At 32.4% G+C, this 16,763-nt stretch overlaps 1 protein-coding gene and 1 long non-coding RNA gene across 8 annotated transcripts in view; one reads left to right on the top strand and one right to left on the bottom strand.

Moving 5' to 3' along the window:
* LOC148621015 (uncharacterized) overlaps positions 1–16,763 on the bottom strand; it is a 100,400-nt gene that overhangs the window by 39,309 nt on the left and 44,328 nt on the right. For all 7 annotated transcript variants that reach the window (XM_088575004.1, XM_088575001.1, XM_088575007.1 and 4 more), the window contains 2 exons: positions 16,079–16,236; positions 12,976–13,149 (listed from right to left, as the gene is read on the bottom strand). In XM_088575004.1, coding sequence (XP_088431130.1) covers positions 12,976–13,149; positions 16,079–16,236 — 332 coding nt within the window. The remainder of the gene's footprint in view (positions 1–12,975; positions 13,150–16,078; positions 16,237–16,763) is intronic.
* LOC148621016 (uncharacterized) lies at positions 7,405–10,840 on the top strand. The gene is made up of 3 exons (XR_015921057.1): positions 7,405–7,914; positions 8,232–8,320; positions 9,042–10,840. It is a non-coding gene; the product is annotated as an uncharacterized LOC148621016 (long non-coding RNA).

Genomic DNA, 16,763 nt, shown 5'->3' with positions numbered 1-16,763 from the left:
AAACTACTTGAAGATCTTGTTAACTTTGCCATGAGAGGAATACACTACAAAAATCCTTCAAAATATGCATTTTTTTAAGTTATAGGTCCAAATTATGGAAAATTGGTCTTTTTGGCTGATTTTTATGTCCTGTCTTGTAAAAAGTGTAGAAAATTTAGTAAAAATATCAAATATTAAACTTTGAGGGCTATATTTACCTAAATATGGTGGTAATAAGCACTTGAAATCAAGTTTTGTGTAGATTTGAGCAAAAATTAGGTTAGAAATGAGGAAAAACTCACTTTCATTACTGCGGTTAAGGCCATATAAGCATTCCCCTATGGCAACATGGAAAATCCATTATTGAGTACTTTTTTTGCTTTAGGTGCCCTTTACTATTCATGTTTTAATGTGAAAACACTGTATTTACAAATTTAAAGCCAAATATATCACCTTTTGTGAAAATTTAAAGATTTAGGATTTTTGACATGTGATCAAGAAAAAGGGGGAGGCATGTCAGAAATAAATTTTTAAAAATAGACCAATTTCTCAGAAAATGATTACTTTTAAAACTATTTCTTCATTAATATTGTTAAAAAACAAGTTGTGATTGATATTTTTTATTTGAAAAGTCAGAAAAAGTTCTTTGCAAATATTTAATGCATTTAAGTATGGTAGAATATTGTCACTTTTTTGCTCGCACAACTTGGTTACCCTATATTTAAAAATCAAATATTTAAAAAAGTGCTTGTCACATTTCACTGAAACTTTGCAAATGCATTCAGTATGTGTGTAGGAAGATACCTGTATAGTTATTTATTTTTTCTAAGACAAAAAGTGACTCTTTAGGCTACAGACCACCAATTCAACCAATGAGCATTTGGAACGTACGCAAAAATAGTCCTACGCAGAAATTACCCCTGTTCCTCATAGTGCTGTGAAAAAAGTTCTTATCTTATTTAAAAAATTTAAACAGTTTCTGAAAGGAAAAACATTTCTGTACATTTTATAGGTGCATTTTGCTTCTTGTGATGTGAAGCCTAATCTCCATAATGATTTTTAAATATACCCCTATCTTGTGAAAACACTGGGATTTCCCATGCTATTTATAGACCCTTCACTTCCGGTGACCAGTACTGCACTGCAAGTCTGCTAACCCCACATGCCATTCTGAGGATTGTGAGCTGACATATGTAGAATCAAGCTGATATATAGTCCTCTGCAGGTTAAAGTTAAGGTAAAGTCCAGAGAAGCCATTGAATATTGTGAAATTAGCATAGAAGCCTATGGGAAGTGGAATTAGTGGTTTTTAGCCTTTATACGCACTGTTTCGCTCACCAAATTGACCCGGTCTAATTTTGTTAAACGTAAAAAATGAAATTTGGTTGATATGATGCGTACAAGTTGTAATTTTGTACATATTATAACATTTATGATTTATTTACATTTGTACTTATTGCTACAAGTTTTTGACATTTGGAATTACACATCACTTTCATTTTTCTGCACTTACACTTTCAACTCTTTTACAATATTTCTTACAAAATACGATACAGGTGTCCCTGTCCTCCACTTAATGCTAATTTACTAACAATCTTTCTCTCACTATATTTATTCATAGGATCATCAAACACTTCAGTAGTTGTTGACCTGACAATGCTCGTTTCCGATTCAGACACATGGGCCATAGAAACTGATTTGTTTTTTAACGTGTCAGTTTTCCTTTCCTCTTTCGTGTACCCCGGACTTGACTTTTATGAGCAACTCGGCGGGTGTTTCTAGAAAAGCAGAGGACACTTACCCTACCGTTGCACCTGGTCCATGTTCCCAGTTTTTATTGCAGTCCAAATTGCTCTTTTACTTTTGTTACTTTGTATGTATTATTTTAGTTACTTTATGTTCTTTGTGGTGTTTGTCTGTTTTCCATGTCTGGTCTCTGTCCCTGAATTACTGACATTCTTTTGATTTCCGTTTGAATCTTGGTTCCCTTGATTACTAATAATGTAAACTTTCCATGCTCATACGAGTAAAAAAAAAACAAACATAGAACACATGTGTATGATATTTAAGTAGTACATTTTCATCTTATATATAGCTAAAGCTATGAAGCTACGACAGTAGACAGAGCACCAATCTGCAGCTTAATGTGGAGTAGTAACATAAAATTATGCAAATCATATGCGAATGAAAAGGACTGAAATTACGTGCGCAAGAAGTCCCTAACAATATTAGTGACATAAAATGGTTTAACAGAGCCCGGATCCTGAGTTATTTTGTAAATTCATGAACATAGACATTTAAGAAGAAATCTCTGTGTATGTCTTTTCTAATGTAATAATTAAGTTCTTTCATACCTATAGCTATCATTTAGTAATTTTTATCACATTTCCATTTTCTATTTCATGTGATAATACTTAAAAAGATTCATTTCAATATTGTACAAGTTGAAATCATTTTATTTGGAAAGTATTTAAACATGATATGGCATGTACAGGCAAAATCTGTACGAGTTATAACTTAACTTTATGCAAGTTATAACATGTACAGAATTTGGTACAACTTGTACACAGCAGATATACTGTTTAAATGTAGCTTAGCATTTATACATAGACAGATGTGATGTATGTAATAGTAATCAAGTGTAATTTAAATGAAGAAAGGTATATGGAACATTTCAGTCCCCTGTCGTTCCCTCTTCATCATCAGCTGGCTTATTGTCAAAATACGGCCTTATCTTGCACGAACTTTAGGAACTAAAATTGCAAGAAAATAATGGAAAAAGGTATTATTATTTTTACCATTTTCCCACATCCCCCATGCATGCTCTCATCCTGTGCGAGTTTCGTAAAAGCTGATATTTTGTATTTGGCTTAGTGTTTGTTTTGGAAATGCAACATTGTATTTGTACTTAAACACTATATTTTTTTTTTCAGTATGTTCACATTATTTTTTGGTAAGCGGATCGTGACTTGGAATTTTTCGGTGGGGATAAAATTTTTGGGAAAACACATGAATGAAAAGTATGTGTTACTGATTTCCCTAGGGGAGTGAACCTTCCTTTTCGCCCATTTAATCCACTAATATATAACATCTGTCTTTTGCCTACTTACAGGTACCTCTCAATGGATCTAAATCATCAGCATTGCCTAGGTAATCCATTTTTCTCTTGTACAATGGCCAAAACATATGGATGCAAACCGCCTAGTTTCAAAACAATATGCGAAATATAACCATTGCAAACACTTAATTCTAAAAATATTTCCTAAACGGGTCAAATCAAAGACTTTCAAATTGGTAGACACTGCTGCGTCTGAATATAGCTGAAATATTGCTGCTCGGACGTTAAACCCCAACAAACAAACAAATGCTCCAAGCTAGCAATATTTAAGGATACAAAGTGACGACTGGTTGACTCAGAGTAGAGTAATGTGACCGAGTGGGGTGACATACCTACCTGCTGACTGTTGCTTATGTGAGCTGATGGAATCAAGCTTAAGATCTGTCTCAGCCTTTTGGACTAGTGCAAAGCAGGGTCTGTTTGATTGGTCAATGATCATCTCACCCTGCACCCTGCATGACATATCTGCCATAGGACGTTATACCATGATCAGTCAATTCAAAATTAATGACAACTATCTGTTGGAGTGACAAATATTTCTACAACTTCAAGTTACTGTAGCTCTCATTCTATAAAGTGGTGGAAATGAGGAATAATATGTCAAAGATGTAATGGAGTAGTATTCTGTGAGCTACATGTAACATTCTCATACAAAATCCAAGTAGATTTTATGAATATGCTCATCCTGAAATGCAAAATATCTGCTGAAACTATGCAGACTTTTTGTATCATGCTAGAACTCTAACAATTAGGCTTCTGGAACAGGGTTATGTTGCTACAAGATTTAAGTCATCACTACAGAAGTTTTATGGTCGTCATCATGAACTCGTGGATTGTTATGGTGTATCCATCTACACCATGAAAACTGATTTATTCAACGGGTCATGGTTTTCCTTTCCTCGTTTGTCTACCCCGGACTTGACTTTTTATGAGCAACTTGGCGGGTGTTTCTAGAAAAGCAGAGGACGCTTACCGTACCGGTGCACCTAGTCCATGCTCCCAGTTTTTAGTGGGGTCCTAGTTGCTCATTTGCTTTTGTTACTTTGTATGTATGGTTTTAGTTACTTTATGTTCTTTGTTGTGTATGTCTGTTTTCCATGTCTGGTCTTTGTGCCTGGATTACATTCTTTTGATTACTGCCATAACCTTGGTTCCCTTGATTACTCTTTGATAAATGTTTATACTGCATAGAATAAATAAATCATTAAAAAGATATCACCTGAACACAAACAGTGAAAAACAGCTACGTATTTCAGAGTCCCCCAATTCTACCTCATTTTATGCTGTGACGTTGCTGATAAATGTATGACTTTAACTAACAATGGTATTTATTAACTTTCTTATTTCAAATTGTGTATGATTTTCCTTTCTAAATGTGAATATTCAAAAAGGTTGATATAAAACATGATTGAAAAAAAAAAATATTCCAAATTTGAGCTAATTTTTATTCAGCCAAGGCCGGAAAAAAAAAAATCAATAATTCCCCCATTACTTGACAATGTAAGTTATCAAATAAAAAATGTTTAAATCCGGCAACTGTTGGAAAAAAATTATTATTCTATATACTGATATAAAATCCCAGCCCCTCCCTATGTCAAGAAGAAGAAAATGGTTTGTACCTATAGCTAAACTTAACATATGTTGCAGCCATTTTTCATTTGAAGTTATACCCATGCTATAATCTGGTTCAGGATCCTTTTTGTCAAGGAAGGCTATTGATAGCCTGAACTTGACTTAGAGATCGTCGGCAAGTGGGATTCAACTGGAAGTGGGATATTGCCACATAGAACCGCCTAAATATTCCGCGGTCTGTTCTCTTTACCTTCCCCTTTTTCCACATTGCAAATTTACCTTAGTATATCGCTCCACCACCGATCAATATGTGCTTTATTTTTTGTAAGAGATGGAAGTATTATGACAACAAAGCTTTTGTAATATTTTTGAATTGCAATATTTCTATGATTATGTGCTTATTTTAATCTATTTGAATTTTGTCTTAGCGAGCAGGACTATTTTTTCTAATTGACCTGACGCAGGTCAAACACAATACTTCCAATAACCGAAAACAATATGGCGTCGGAAGGACAAGTGACTACATTTCAAAGTACTGACACCAAATTGATTATTACAGACTTTCGTTAGGTATCTAGAAAGTGCTGGAATACTAATAAAAAAAAAATTATTTGCAAGGGTGTTTAAATAACACAGTGAGCAATTATACCACCCAAAACATGTTTTATTGAGGTTTTCAGATTTTCAATCTGGTTTTCAATTAACACCAAGGTTTTGGTTTTTCAAGTAACTCGGTTAAACATTAACAAAATGTTGTAACTTTTTAATGACAGATTATTTTAACCTGCAATGTACTCTTTGAATTGTTAGTATATTGTTAATGTTAACCATTACAAGATGGGTCCTGTAGGTTTGAAAGTGTTATTTTTTTTGTCAATCTTACCAAAGAGTTAAATATAGACTACTATCATGACTATAAAAATCTATTGAGAATGTCGGGAGCTTCTAATAACAGATTTTCGGAGCTGCAATGTACACTTTTTGTGATGTACAAAAAACGTAAGTACAGTTTTAATATTTATGATTACAGTGAGGGTGCGGGGGAGAGGGGGAGTTGGCATCCCTCCTTTTTATGGGAAAATTATAATTTTCATGTGTAAAATTGACAAAAATGGTAAATGATGTCCTAGCACCCCCCTTTTTCTGAGGAACCCAAGCTGTCACCCCTCAAGTGTGCCAGATCCTGAAGGTTTGAAAGTGTTCTATGTATAGTTTTTGTAAATTACAGGTATTTTTGTGAACAATTCTGATAAAAAATATTTTTACACATGCTAAGAGTTTTCAAGTTGTTCTATATTTTATACACAATGTACTGTTAAATACATGTAAATCCTATATATATCATGCGTGTTTGATATGATCCCAGGAATGTAAAATGCAAGCAATGTGTACATGAACATGAATAAACATACAAATTTACATGTAGCAAACAATATGAAGTATTTAAACTAGAAAATTAACATTCGAATCATGGAATTGTTAAATTAATATGATTTCAAAGCAGAAACATAAACAATGTCTGTTTCATAGGTAAAGGCAATACAATTAAAATTAGATCTTAATTGCTCCCCTTTTTTTCTAAGTCACATGAAGTCATGCGACAAAGAAAAAAGGGGGAGCAATTAAAATCTAATCTGAATTAGATTGGGATAAAATGAGGCCATGTGGCATATTTATCACATTCAGTAGTCGATCTTGATCTATCAAAAAGAGGGATATCTAGTAAAGAGTCCCTGCTTCTGACATTCCTGCTTAAAATTTTCCTAAATATTTTAAAAATGATTTGATTACATTTTGATTGTATTAGAAATTGCCCCATTCTCAAATTTTCAATCATTATCATTGTGGCTGACCTGTGATTTAAATACCCTATAACACACCCCTAGGCCTAGACCTACATGTATATAGCATACTGTATATCACACCCCTAGACCTATATCGCATATTCTATATCACACCCCTAGACTTATATCGTATACCCTAAATCACAAGCCTAGACCTATTTTGTGGTACACCTAGACCTATACTGCATACTGTACAAATGTATATCACAACACTAGACCTATGTAGCATAATGTATATCACACCCTTAGACCAACATATATATCTCATACCCTATATCACACTGCTGGACTACATTGCACCCGTAGTCATACATAATGATATGCACATCATATACTGCATATCACCCCAAAACGTACATATATATGGCATACCCTATATCACACTCCTAGACCTATATGGCATACCATATACCACACCCTTAGACCTACCAGGTAAATGGCATACCATATATCACACCCCTAGATCTATATTGCATACCATATATCACACCTCGACCTATATTGCATACCCTACATCACATCTCTAGACCTACATTGCATACCTTATATCACACTCTACACAGAACACACTTGAAAGAGTAATGAAGAGAACCAAGGTTATAGCAGTAATCAAAAGAATGTAATCCAGGGACAAAGACCAGACATGGAAAACAGACATACACAACAAAGAACGTAAAGTACCTAAAATCATACATACAAATTCAGAAAAGCAAATGAGCAACTAGGACTCCACTAAATACTGGGACAATGGACCAGGTAACAGTAGGGTAAGCGTCCTCTGCTTTTCTAGAAACACCCATCAAGTTGCTCATAAAAAGTCAAGTCCGGGGTAGACAAACGAGGAAAGGAAAACCATGACCCGTTGAATAATTCAGCTTTCATGGTGCAGATTGATACACCATATTGATCCATGAGATCATGATGACAACCATAAAACTTCTGTAGTGATGACTTTAACCTTGTAGTATTTAAAATATATAAGAACAAGACATGCCAAAATCTGTATCTGATGCGGTAGCAATCCTCGACCTATATCACCCTGCGTCCAATAGCCCAAAGTAGGCTGACACAGGAGTCTTGTGTTGATACCGCATGTGATACAGATTTTGGCATGTAATATTCAGTATGGAATGTACATGTGTATTATATCCATATACATGCAAGTCATAATTGATTATCAATATAGTTCTTTTTTAGTGCATTGTCAAGATATACATTTAGAATGTAGATCTTAAAATTAGATACAGGATTTTCATGACACATGAAAGACACAGTCAATCATGTTAGAAATTCTATGTCCATGAAAGTGGATTGAAAATATGATGGATATCAAGGCACCCAAAAGTAGACCTTTCCTAAGAGCTGATTTTCAGGGACATTCATACATGTTCAATTTATTAGGTAAGTGAAGGTATACATAAGTTTGTTCATATACTTCCAATGTACAAAATGATTTAAAATTTTCAGAACTGGTGATAGGTCTACTGTAAACATTGCTAGTGTAGAGCAGTTGTCATAGGTCTTAGCAAAATTTGCAGTTTACATTTGTATGTCTGTGAACAGGAAATTTATACTGAAAACTACTAAAATACATGTGCATGTACTCTAACTATGGTTACTGGCATATGCAGTATGGTATCAATTAAAGACTTCATACATGAAATTATGATATTTGTAATATAATAATGCATGTATCAAATTTGTTATATACTTTACAGTGTGACATTAATTGCTCATAAATAAATCAACATACAGGGATGGATCCAGATATTTTGAAATGGGTTCAGACATCATTATAAATTATCAGGTAACTAGAAACCATACATGAGAGAAGCCCTTAAGCAATATCATTAGTAAACTTTCCAGTTTCTATATTTAGAAGTTTTGTCTCGTACATGAAATGACTTTAATTTATTGTTTTAAACTCGCCACTTCAATGATCTTCCTGGTTATGAGGGGATGTTGTTTTAACAATGACCACCTGTCAGTCAGGTGAAAAGTAACCTATTCTACTCTTACTTATGTTACCTGTTATTAACAGTTATTGAAACAAAAATGTGCTCATGAAGTACACTGTACTACATTTTTGTAAAATTTATGTTTTATTTAAGATAAATTTGAATTATTTTAGAGAAAGAAGTGTTTATTTTTTTCTTAATTAAGACAGCTGATAGAGATATTTTAAGAATAACATTTCAGAACACTAAAATATAACATATATCTATTGTACTATCTTTTCATAATGTAGGAGAGAAATTATAATGTTACAGAAATACTGTTTGCAAAATTTCAATCAACCAGTACTGACTAGGTGGCTTAAAAACCAGTAAAAACCTATGACAATGATAACCACCCAACCTCTATTTTTGCTTGATTTTGCACACAGTTATATGTACATGTAAGAATATTTCTCTTCAAGAGGAGGTTTCTGTACTTCCATATCATGTATATTTTCATGCATTTACATATTGTAACATATTGAAATTATCAAAGGCACTGTTATCATTTTTTCCTTGATTTCTTTTCAGTTGTAATCCCTTTTAAAGTTTCACTAGATGTAGCGAGAAGGAAGAAAAAGCAAAATGGACTATTTTTGTGCTGGGACACTATTTAGGCATGAAACAAAGTTCATGATTCTCAAGTGCTGGTACATGTCAACATCTCTTAATAAAAACTACAAATATGAAGACTGATTTCGTAGTACTTATTTGTTGGCAAAACTGTAAGAGTTACTTGTATTTTAATGTAATACATATTGGTGAAACAATCATGCAGAAAAAAATGAAAGAAATGCACATAAATTATTGAAGGCTGACAGGTATAAAACATTCTGCTTAAGCGCAATAATGATTCATCATAAAAAGTGGTACTCATGGGGTATGGGTTCACTGGTAACCTTTTTGTTTTGGAAAGTAGAAATGATGGATTTATATTCAAAGTGCATTTGTTATAAAGAAAGACAAAATATCTTCTGTATTCACTACATCTCTTTATCCTTGACTTTCCATCTTGATTGCAATCTTAAATTGCTAAAACATATGAGGTACAAACAAAGTTTTTTTTTTAGTGTAAAGATCTTTAAACTGCATTGCAGTTTTCATAACAAGAGTTTGTATCCTTGTTTGAATTGAAAAAATTCCTAGAGAAAGGTAATTATTTATTGTAAAAAAGTGTATAGTTTAGACATTTTCAACTCAGGGCCTAATCTAGACAACAATGACCAGGACAAGCTTTAGTAAATTCTGTTTGAAAACTAGCAATATTGACATATTTGTTCATTTAATCTATTACAAATCACTGTCAAAGAAAGCACAAACAAGGAGAAGTTTTTGGCTCATTTCTCCCTTTAGATTAGGTCCTTGGTCAACCTAGCTTCCCTAGTACACCGGATTCATTTCTACTTCATGCATCTCCAACCCGAAATTTCAAAGTGTTGATTTTTTTCTTACTTTGAAAATCCATCTAATATTGATAGTCAGTGATTCACAGTGGAGATAATATTTTTGAAGAAATGCTGGTTTAGGTGAAAAGTGTCGAGAAATTTGAGGACATAAACGTACACAGCCAGAAATACCAATAACAATAAAAGAAAAGAAGATTCATAAATACATTAATAAACAAGCAGTATTGATACACATTTCATTAAAACAGATGCATGGTTCTCTTTAAAATGACTAAATTTTTTATTGGTTTATTTAGTTTGCAATTTGGTTACATGAATATTTCTGAGGTCTTCCTTGACTCAGTGCCTCAGCACTTTGGTTTTAGAGGGAGGAATCTTGTCATCCCAAACTAGTATTATTTATTTCTTGAATATTGATGTAACCTTTTCTAGAAGTATTCCCAGAGTCCATCAATCTCTTAATTTGGTCGATGAGCGAAAAGTCGAAAAGAGACTTGCATTTTCATATACATATATTTTACATCATGACCTACCAATATTTAATTTTATGAAAGTACTTGTACACGCTGAGTATCATATTAACACACAGAACTTGGAGCTGTTTTTGAAGGCGCTATAATCAATTTTCTGCTCCCGTTTGTTGTGTTATGATACCCAGCGTGTTGTAAACTTAATTTTTTCTAGTTTGATATCGTATTTCCAGACCAGTAAGTCTGTCTACTTCAATATCCAATACTTAAACCGTCAAAACGGAGAAATTTCCCCAACATGGCCTTGCCCTTGACCCACTTGGGACTCCTGACATCTTGTTGCTACTACACCCCTTGATATAATCCTAGAACTGCACCTGGTTTCAAAGATAGCCATATATAAATATTTTCTTTTTAAGAATAAAAATATACTTTGGATAAGCATTTCTATAGTCATCATTCATGGCATCTCTATATTTCATCTTTTTTTGCAATAGTAATATAATGTCTATTGATTTTTTCGTATTGATTTAGTTAGTAAAACAATCTCAGCGGGGTCCTGTTTCACAAAAAAAATATTTCTATTTTCTTTCCTGAATTCTTTTCATGGTTTACATCAAGGAGTTGATGACGTTACAAACATTGCATTGTCACATTTGAAAAACAAACATTGCATTGTCACATTTGAAAAAAAACAAAGTAAAATGTGTATTTCTAACAATGTCTATGCGATCTTCAAATATACTATGTCAGTGTTTGATAGATCTGATAAATACACAGTGCATAGGTAGACCTACAACTTAGTGAAATGTATTACCGTACTTGTACTTAAAAATGTAACTTACTAAAACAATACTGTTACACACACAGTAATGAAAATGTACTGTAATATTCAGTAATAGAACAGTACTGTAAAACTCAGTAATGAAACAATACTGTAAAATTCAGTAATAGAACAGTACTGTAAAATTCAGTAATGAAACAGTACTGTAAATTCAGCAAAAGGATAGTACCGTAAAATTCAGTAATGGAACATTACTGTAAAATTCAGTAATGGAACAGTACTGTAAAATTCAGCAATGAAACAGTACTGTAAATGAAAGTAATGGAAAAGTACTTTAAAATTCAGTAATGACTCAGTACTGTAAATGAAAGTATTGGAAAAGTACTTTAAAATTCAGTAATGAATCAGTACTGTAACATTACTGTAACGTCACTGTAAAATACAGTATTGTTTCAGTTGTCATTACAACAGTACAATTTCAGTACAAAATAGAAATGTGTTACTTTAACGTTAGTAAATTATTCGTAGTGTAGTACAAAGCAGGGTCTGTTTGATGCATCAAATTTCTTGTACTGAAACTTATATTTTACACTATGAAAAACATGATAAACTTTCTAGTACTTATACATGTATATACAAGTTCAATCATTGAGTTATGTTTTCCAAATCATTAAAATGAATAAAGGTTTTCCAATAAAACACAAATAAAGTTAATAACTTATTGTCATCTATCAAAGTATAGTCATATTCTAATTAGCAAAAGTATTTTTCATGTAAACTGTGAAACAGTAGTAACTGCTTTAATCCATTCATTTTTTTGACATCAATTTGGGAAGTTTAAGGTAATCAGTAACACTTTTTACTCTAAATATTCATACTGACACCTATGTCATGTTGTCCATGGAATGCCACCATTTGAGATATTTATTTAAGGTGTCAGTTTCACTGAATGAGAGTCTCCAAGAAAAAAATACATTTAAGATATTTTGGAATTGGAATTAAAAGGATTAACACTGTTTTTTCTCCCAGGAATTTATGGATGTGTCAAATTAGACCATTCATTCACAAACCTGACATAAAAGTCCTTAGGACTTTTATTTTTTTTTGTGAGTGAATGGCTGATTTTACACTTTGATAAATTCTGGAAAAGTATTGTCCAATCCTATAATTTATTCTAAAGTTCAGATTCTACAAAAAAAAAAAAAAAATGAGTAATAAACAGATGCATAGGAAGTTGATTCCAGAACTTTTTATGTTCAAAGTTCCATAACTAGGATAACACTGAAAACTGTTAAAAAAAAACAACAACACCTAAAATCCTTTTTAATTGGATTATGAACTGAAAGACATTAGCATACTATAATATATTGTCAAATTATCAATAGGATACCGTAATGGAAATGACCAAAACATGCTCAAGGCAAAAGAACACTTTGATTTAATGTGTGTGAACTTGTTCTGCACACAAGTTAAATTTCAAGATTTTTTATGAAAGTAATTATATTGTTATTATTCAGGATAATCAATTGATTATCTTATTTATTACATGGATTTTCTATAAAGATAAAAAATGTCCATACTTTAGAAGGTAGACCTAGGGTTAGGGACATAAATCTTGAAATCAGTGATATGTTTGTATCATATTCAATTTCACCAAAGCCTATGAAGCTTTCATTTGAAACAGAATGAAATCAGTCCAAGTAACTTACATGAGATTGATGTCAAATGCTGAATACAAACACTCTATTTGTAAGAGTTATGTCCGATACCTTACTATATCTACCTCCTTAAATATTGTAATTTACCTTCTATAGGAATTCAGTGGTTTAACATCAGTGACTGTTGGATTTGATTTATACTCAAAATCCATGTTCTCAAATTTATCTTTTCCCTCACTGGCAGTAGCCCATTTTATTGACAGTTTGGAAGTCTTCAAAGTACTTGACAGTTTAGTTACAAAAACAACTTCTTCTTGTGTCCTAAAATTGAATTTAAATTGCACTAAATAAATCAATAAACTAATTTCTGTGATTATCCTTAGCTTTGGTAAATTGTATTATTGAAATATCTCATGGAACATTATAATTACCCATGTCCCCTCCACAGTGACCAATTACAAAGCCCCAAGGTATTACAGTGCATGCAATGATGATGTTCAGGGGATAGAGTAAGTCTTCCATTGATTAACTATTACTTGATGAACTATCTTAGGTAATTGACAGAACAATTGAGCAGGAAATTTAACTTTTTATCATTATCTACTGATATTTTGATGTTTATTGAAAGAAAACTCAGGTGTAATTAAACACAACGGGAACTTGACTTATCTGTTTGATGTTTAAGTCCCCTTAGTAATTGCCCAGTTAACTACCCTAGTGAGTTCATCAGGTGATTACCATCAAATCAGGGGACGTCCAACTCTATTCCCTGAACATCATCACTGTATGCATAACGAAGTGATTGATCAAGTAGCTGTACTGTAACTGACTTACTATTTATGTGAATAAAATAATGAGAATAAGTATGGTGTATAAGTCAAAGAGACAACATTCCCACCGGGATAATAATGTAAGACAAAGCCCACCACTGGTCTTTTATGAATGAAGAGGAAATCCTCATACCACAGGACAGGCTGCAGCTGGCCCCAAAACATCATTATACACAGGCAAAAGTGAAAGAGTTGCCCCTATATACTCAAGTAACATAAACTAAAGGTGGAAATGATACAAGAAATACAGACATACAGACATACAGAGGACAGAAAATCCTAGCTAGTTATATAGATATTCATTCAATTTGGAGTTTTGAAAAATTATGTACAAATGTGATGCTAGTTATCTTATGTCAATAAAATAAGTCATCAAAGAAAACAAAGCAACGGCCAACAACTGAAAGTACATAGAATTATTTTATGTAACATAAAGAAGAGTATATACAAGTAAGTTAGAGGATACTGATGTCAAACACATTTTCAAACTGAACATAACAATCTGATTCAAATAGTCTGGCATATTTTTTTTATTCTCTCCAACAACAAGTATAATTACAAAATATCTTAACCCTAGTCAGTCATCACAAATGTTTACATCACATTCCCTATGTAAATGTTTACATTTGTTACTTTGTATTTATTATTTTGGTAATCTTATGTTCTTTGTTGTGGATGTCTGTTTTCCATGTCTGGTCTATGTTCCTGTGGTCCTTTTCACAAAAAAATCATAAGTGTAAAATTAGTCATAAGTTATGATGTCATAGTAAATAAAAGTATTGTGACCTCAAAACTTACGACTAATTTTACTCTTACGATATTTTTTGAAAAGGGCCACTGGATTACATTCTGTTGATTTCTGCTAGAATCTTGGTTCCCTTGATTACTCTTTTATCACATTCACTTGCACTAGAAGATAATTGTTCACTGTTATCTATTATGCATTTATAGATTATTATCTAGGGTCTGATCAACTCTACTAACCTCAGAACATTATCACATATTTTGAAATTGATATGGTCCCTTTTCCCCTTTAATAACACCGAAAGTTGAAAGCCCAAGACAGCAGTTGCCAATGGTAACTTTAAGGAAAGTTATTCTGTGACTGTAAATTACATTATTTGATTATAAAAGAAGATATACCATGTATTCAAATTTGATGAAACAGTCATTTAGAGTTCGGTAATGATTTAAATATGTGATAAAAAGATTATGACATTGCATTGTTCCATATCATCCTTTGAATCAACCCTAGACCTATATCATCTCTTGAGCAGAGCCCTCAGGCTTGATATGGAAGTCTCCTGTTGATACACAGGCTTATGTGGAAAATGCAATATAATAATAATCTATATATATTACATGGGTTAGCCTGCATACTTGCATAGTAAATTTTTAGAACTCTTAGGACAACAGTGTTCTAGGATTCCTATTTCCTGTTACCCGGGACAAGTGAAATTTGGGTCAGGGAAAGTTAGGTACTTAGTTACACTTTCCCGTGGCAAGTTGAAAACTTCATATGCTGTAAGGATTTGTTTTGTTGACAGTCATTGACTGTGGGAAAGTTGATTTTATATGGATTTTTCCCAAAGAAACCTCAGTTTCTGAAAAATCCTGGAACACTGAAACAAGGAATCAGATAAATCAGCACATCAAAGAGCCCAAAGAATTCAATTAAAGAAAAATCAAATTAAGTCAACTTTGGACCCCAATTAGAGAACCTGAAAATAGGTGCCAAAAGCATGTCAATTTACCAACAGATTTAAAGACTTGCAATTGATAAAAAAAAAAAAATAAGCAATTTAAAGACTTGAAATTGATAAAAAAAAAAATAATAATAATAAGCAATCTGAGTTAAGTATTTTTCGAATGCTTGTTTTTGATCTCATTTTGTCCTAATTCCTAAACAGCTATGACCACAACCCCAAAACTATTAGTAACCTTCCTTTTGTTGTAAGGAACCTTGCAGCACAATTTCATAGAGATCCATAAATGTATATACAAATTATGATCCACAAACCATAACCTTATTAAACTACCTCAATTTTTTTGTGCTCATACAGAAATCAGGCTTTTAAGAATATGGAAATAAAAATCATACTATACAGGTAAGTATTTTTCACGTGAAATTCATGTTAATCGAGCTTCACATGAAATTCATGTGAAATTCACATGAAATTAACATGATTTTCATGAGAAATTCACTAAACACGAATTTCATGTGAACATTTCGTGTGAATTTCACATGAAGGCTCCACTCACCCGATTTTCACGTGAACTCTGTCACTTAGTTAATTTGCTCAATTCAGGTGAAAATCATGTGAAATTCACATGAAAATCACATGAAATAATTTTGCCTGTGTACAACTATCAGTAGTATAAAAAAAACTATAGATAATATAAAAAAACCAATAGATTACCATGTAGTGATCTGAAACCTATTGTTGGGATTGTCCAAGAAAATAGTAAAATTGTTACTGTTGGTAGAGCCTTCTCCAAGGTGATGACCTCTCAGGGTTACTCTAGTGCCACCTGCTAGTGGACCATAAGTTGGTGTAATGGAGTTTATTACAGGTTCCTGGAAATAACAATATCTAGAAATCTGATTATGTCATGTTCTGTATTAAATACTTTTCTGTGTAAGAAGCAGGCAAAACATGTATAAGATGTAGCACATTTTATTGCATTATCAAAGTATTTATACCTCATAAACTCTTTATAGGCAGTGATAGGTCAAATCTAGCTGAAATGAGGATTAGTTAAAAAGATTATGTTTTTACTTATTTTTCAATTCAAAAATAATTCCAAATTCTAATAGTACATTGTTTAATACATTTTATTTACTAAATCTTAACATGATAGCAAAAAATGTACAAAAATGGATTATCAAAAATTTTGCTTAGTTTTATTATGACTTACAAATTGTTGATGAACAAATAGATAACATGAGTGAGAGATGGATAGACAAAGTGAAAACAATAAAACACTCACATGCATAGCTCTTACACCTAAACTTTAAAGTATAATAAGCATTCTGAGAGAATTGCAAAACAACACATAGTCCTCTATTGGCTGTTTATATTACTGACCCAAATACTACCTTGG

Source organism: Perna viridis, chromosome 3, assembly GCF_037379345.1.
Source record: "Perna viridis isolate PV_CMFRI_1.1 ecotype Kerala chromosome 3, ASM3737934v1, whole genome shotgun sequence".
NCBI lineage: Eukaryota > Metazoa > Mollusca > Bivalvia > Mytilida > Mytilidae > Perna > Perna viridis.
Note: the sequence above shows the minus strand (reverse complement) of the source record. Positions and strands in the feature narration are given on the sequence as shown.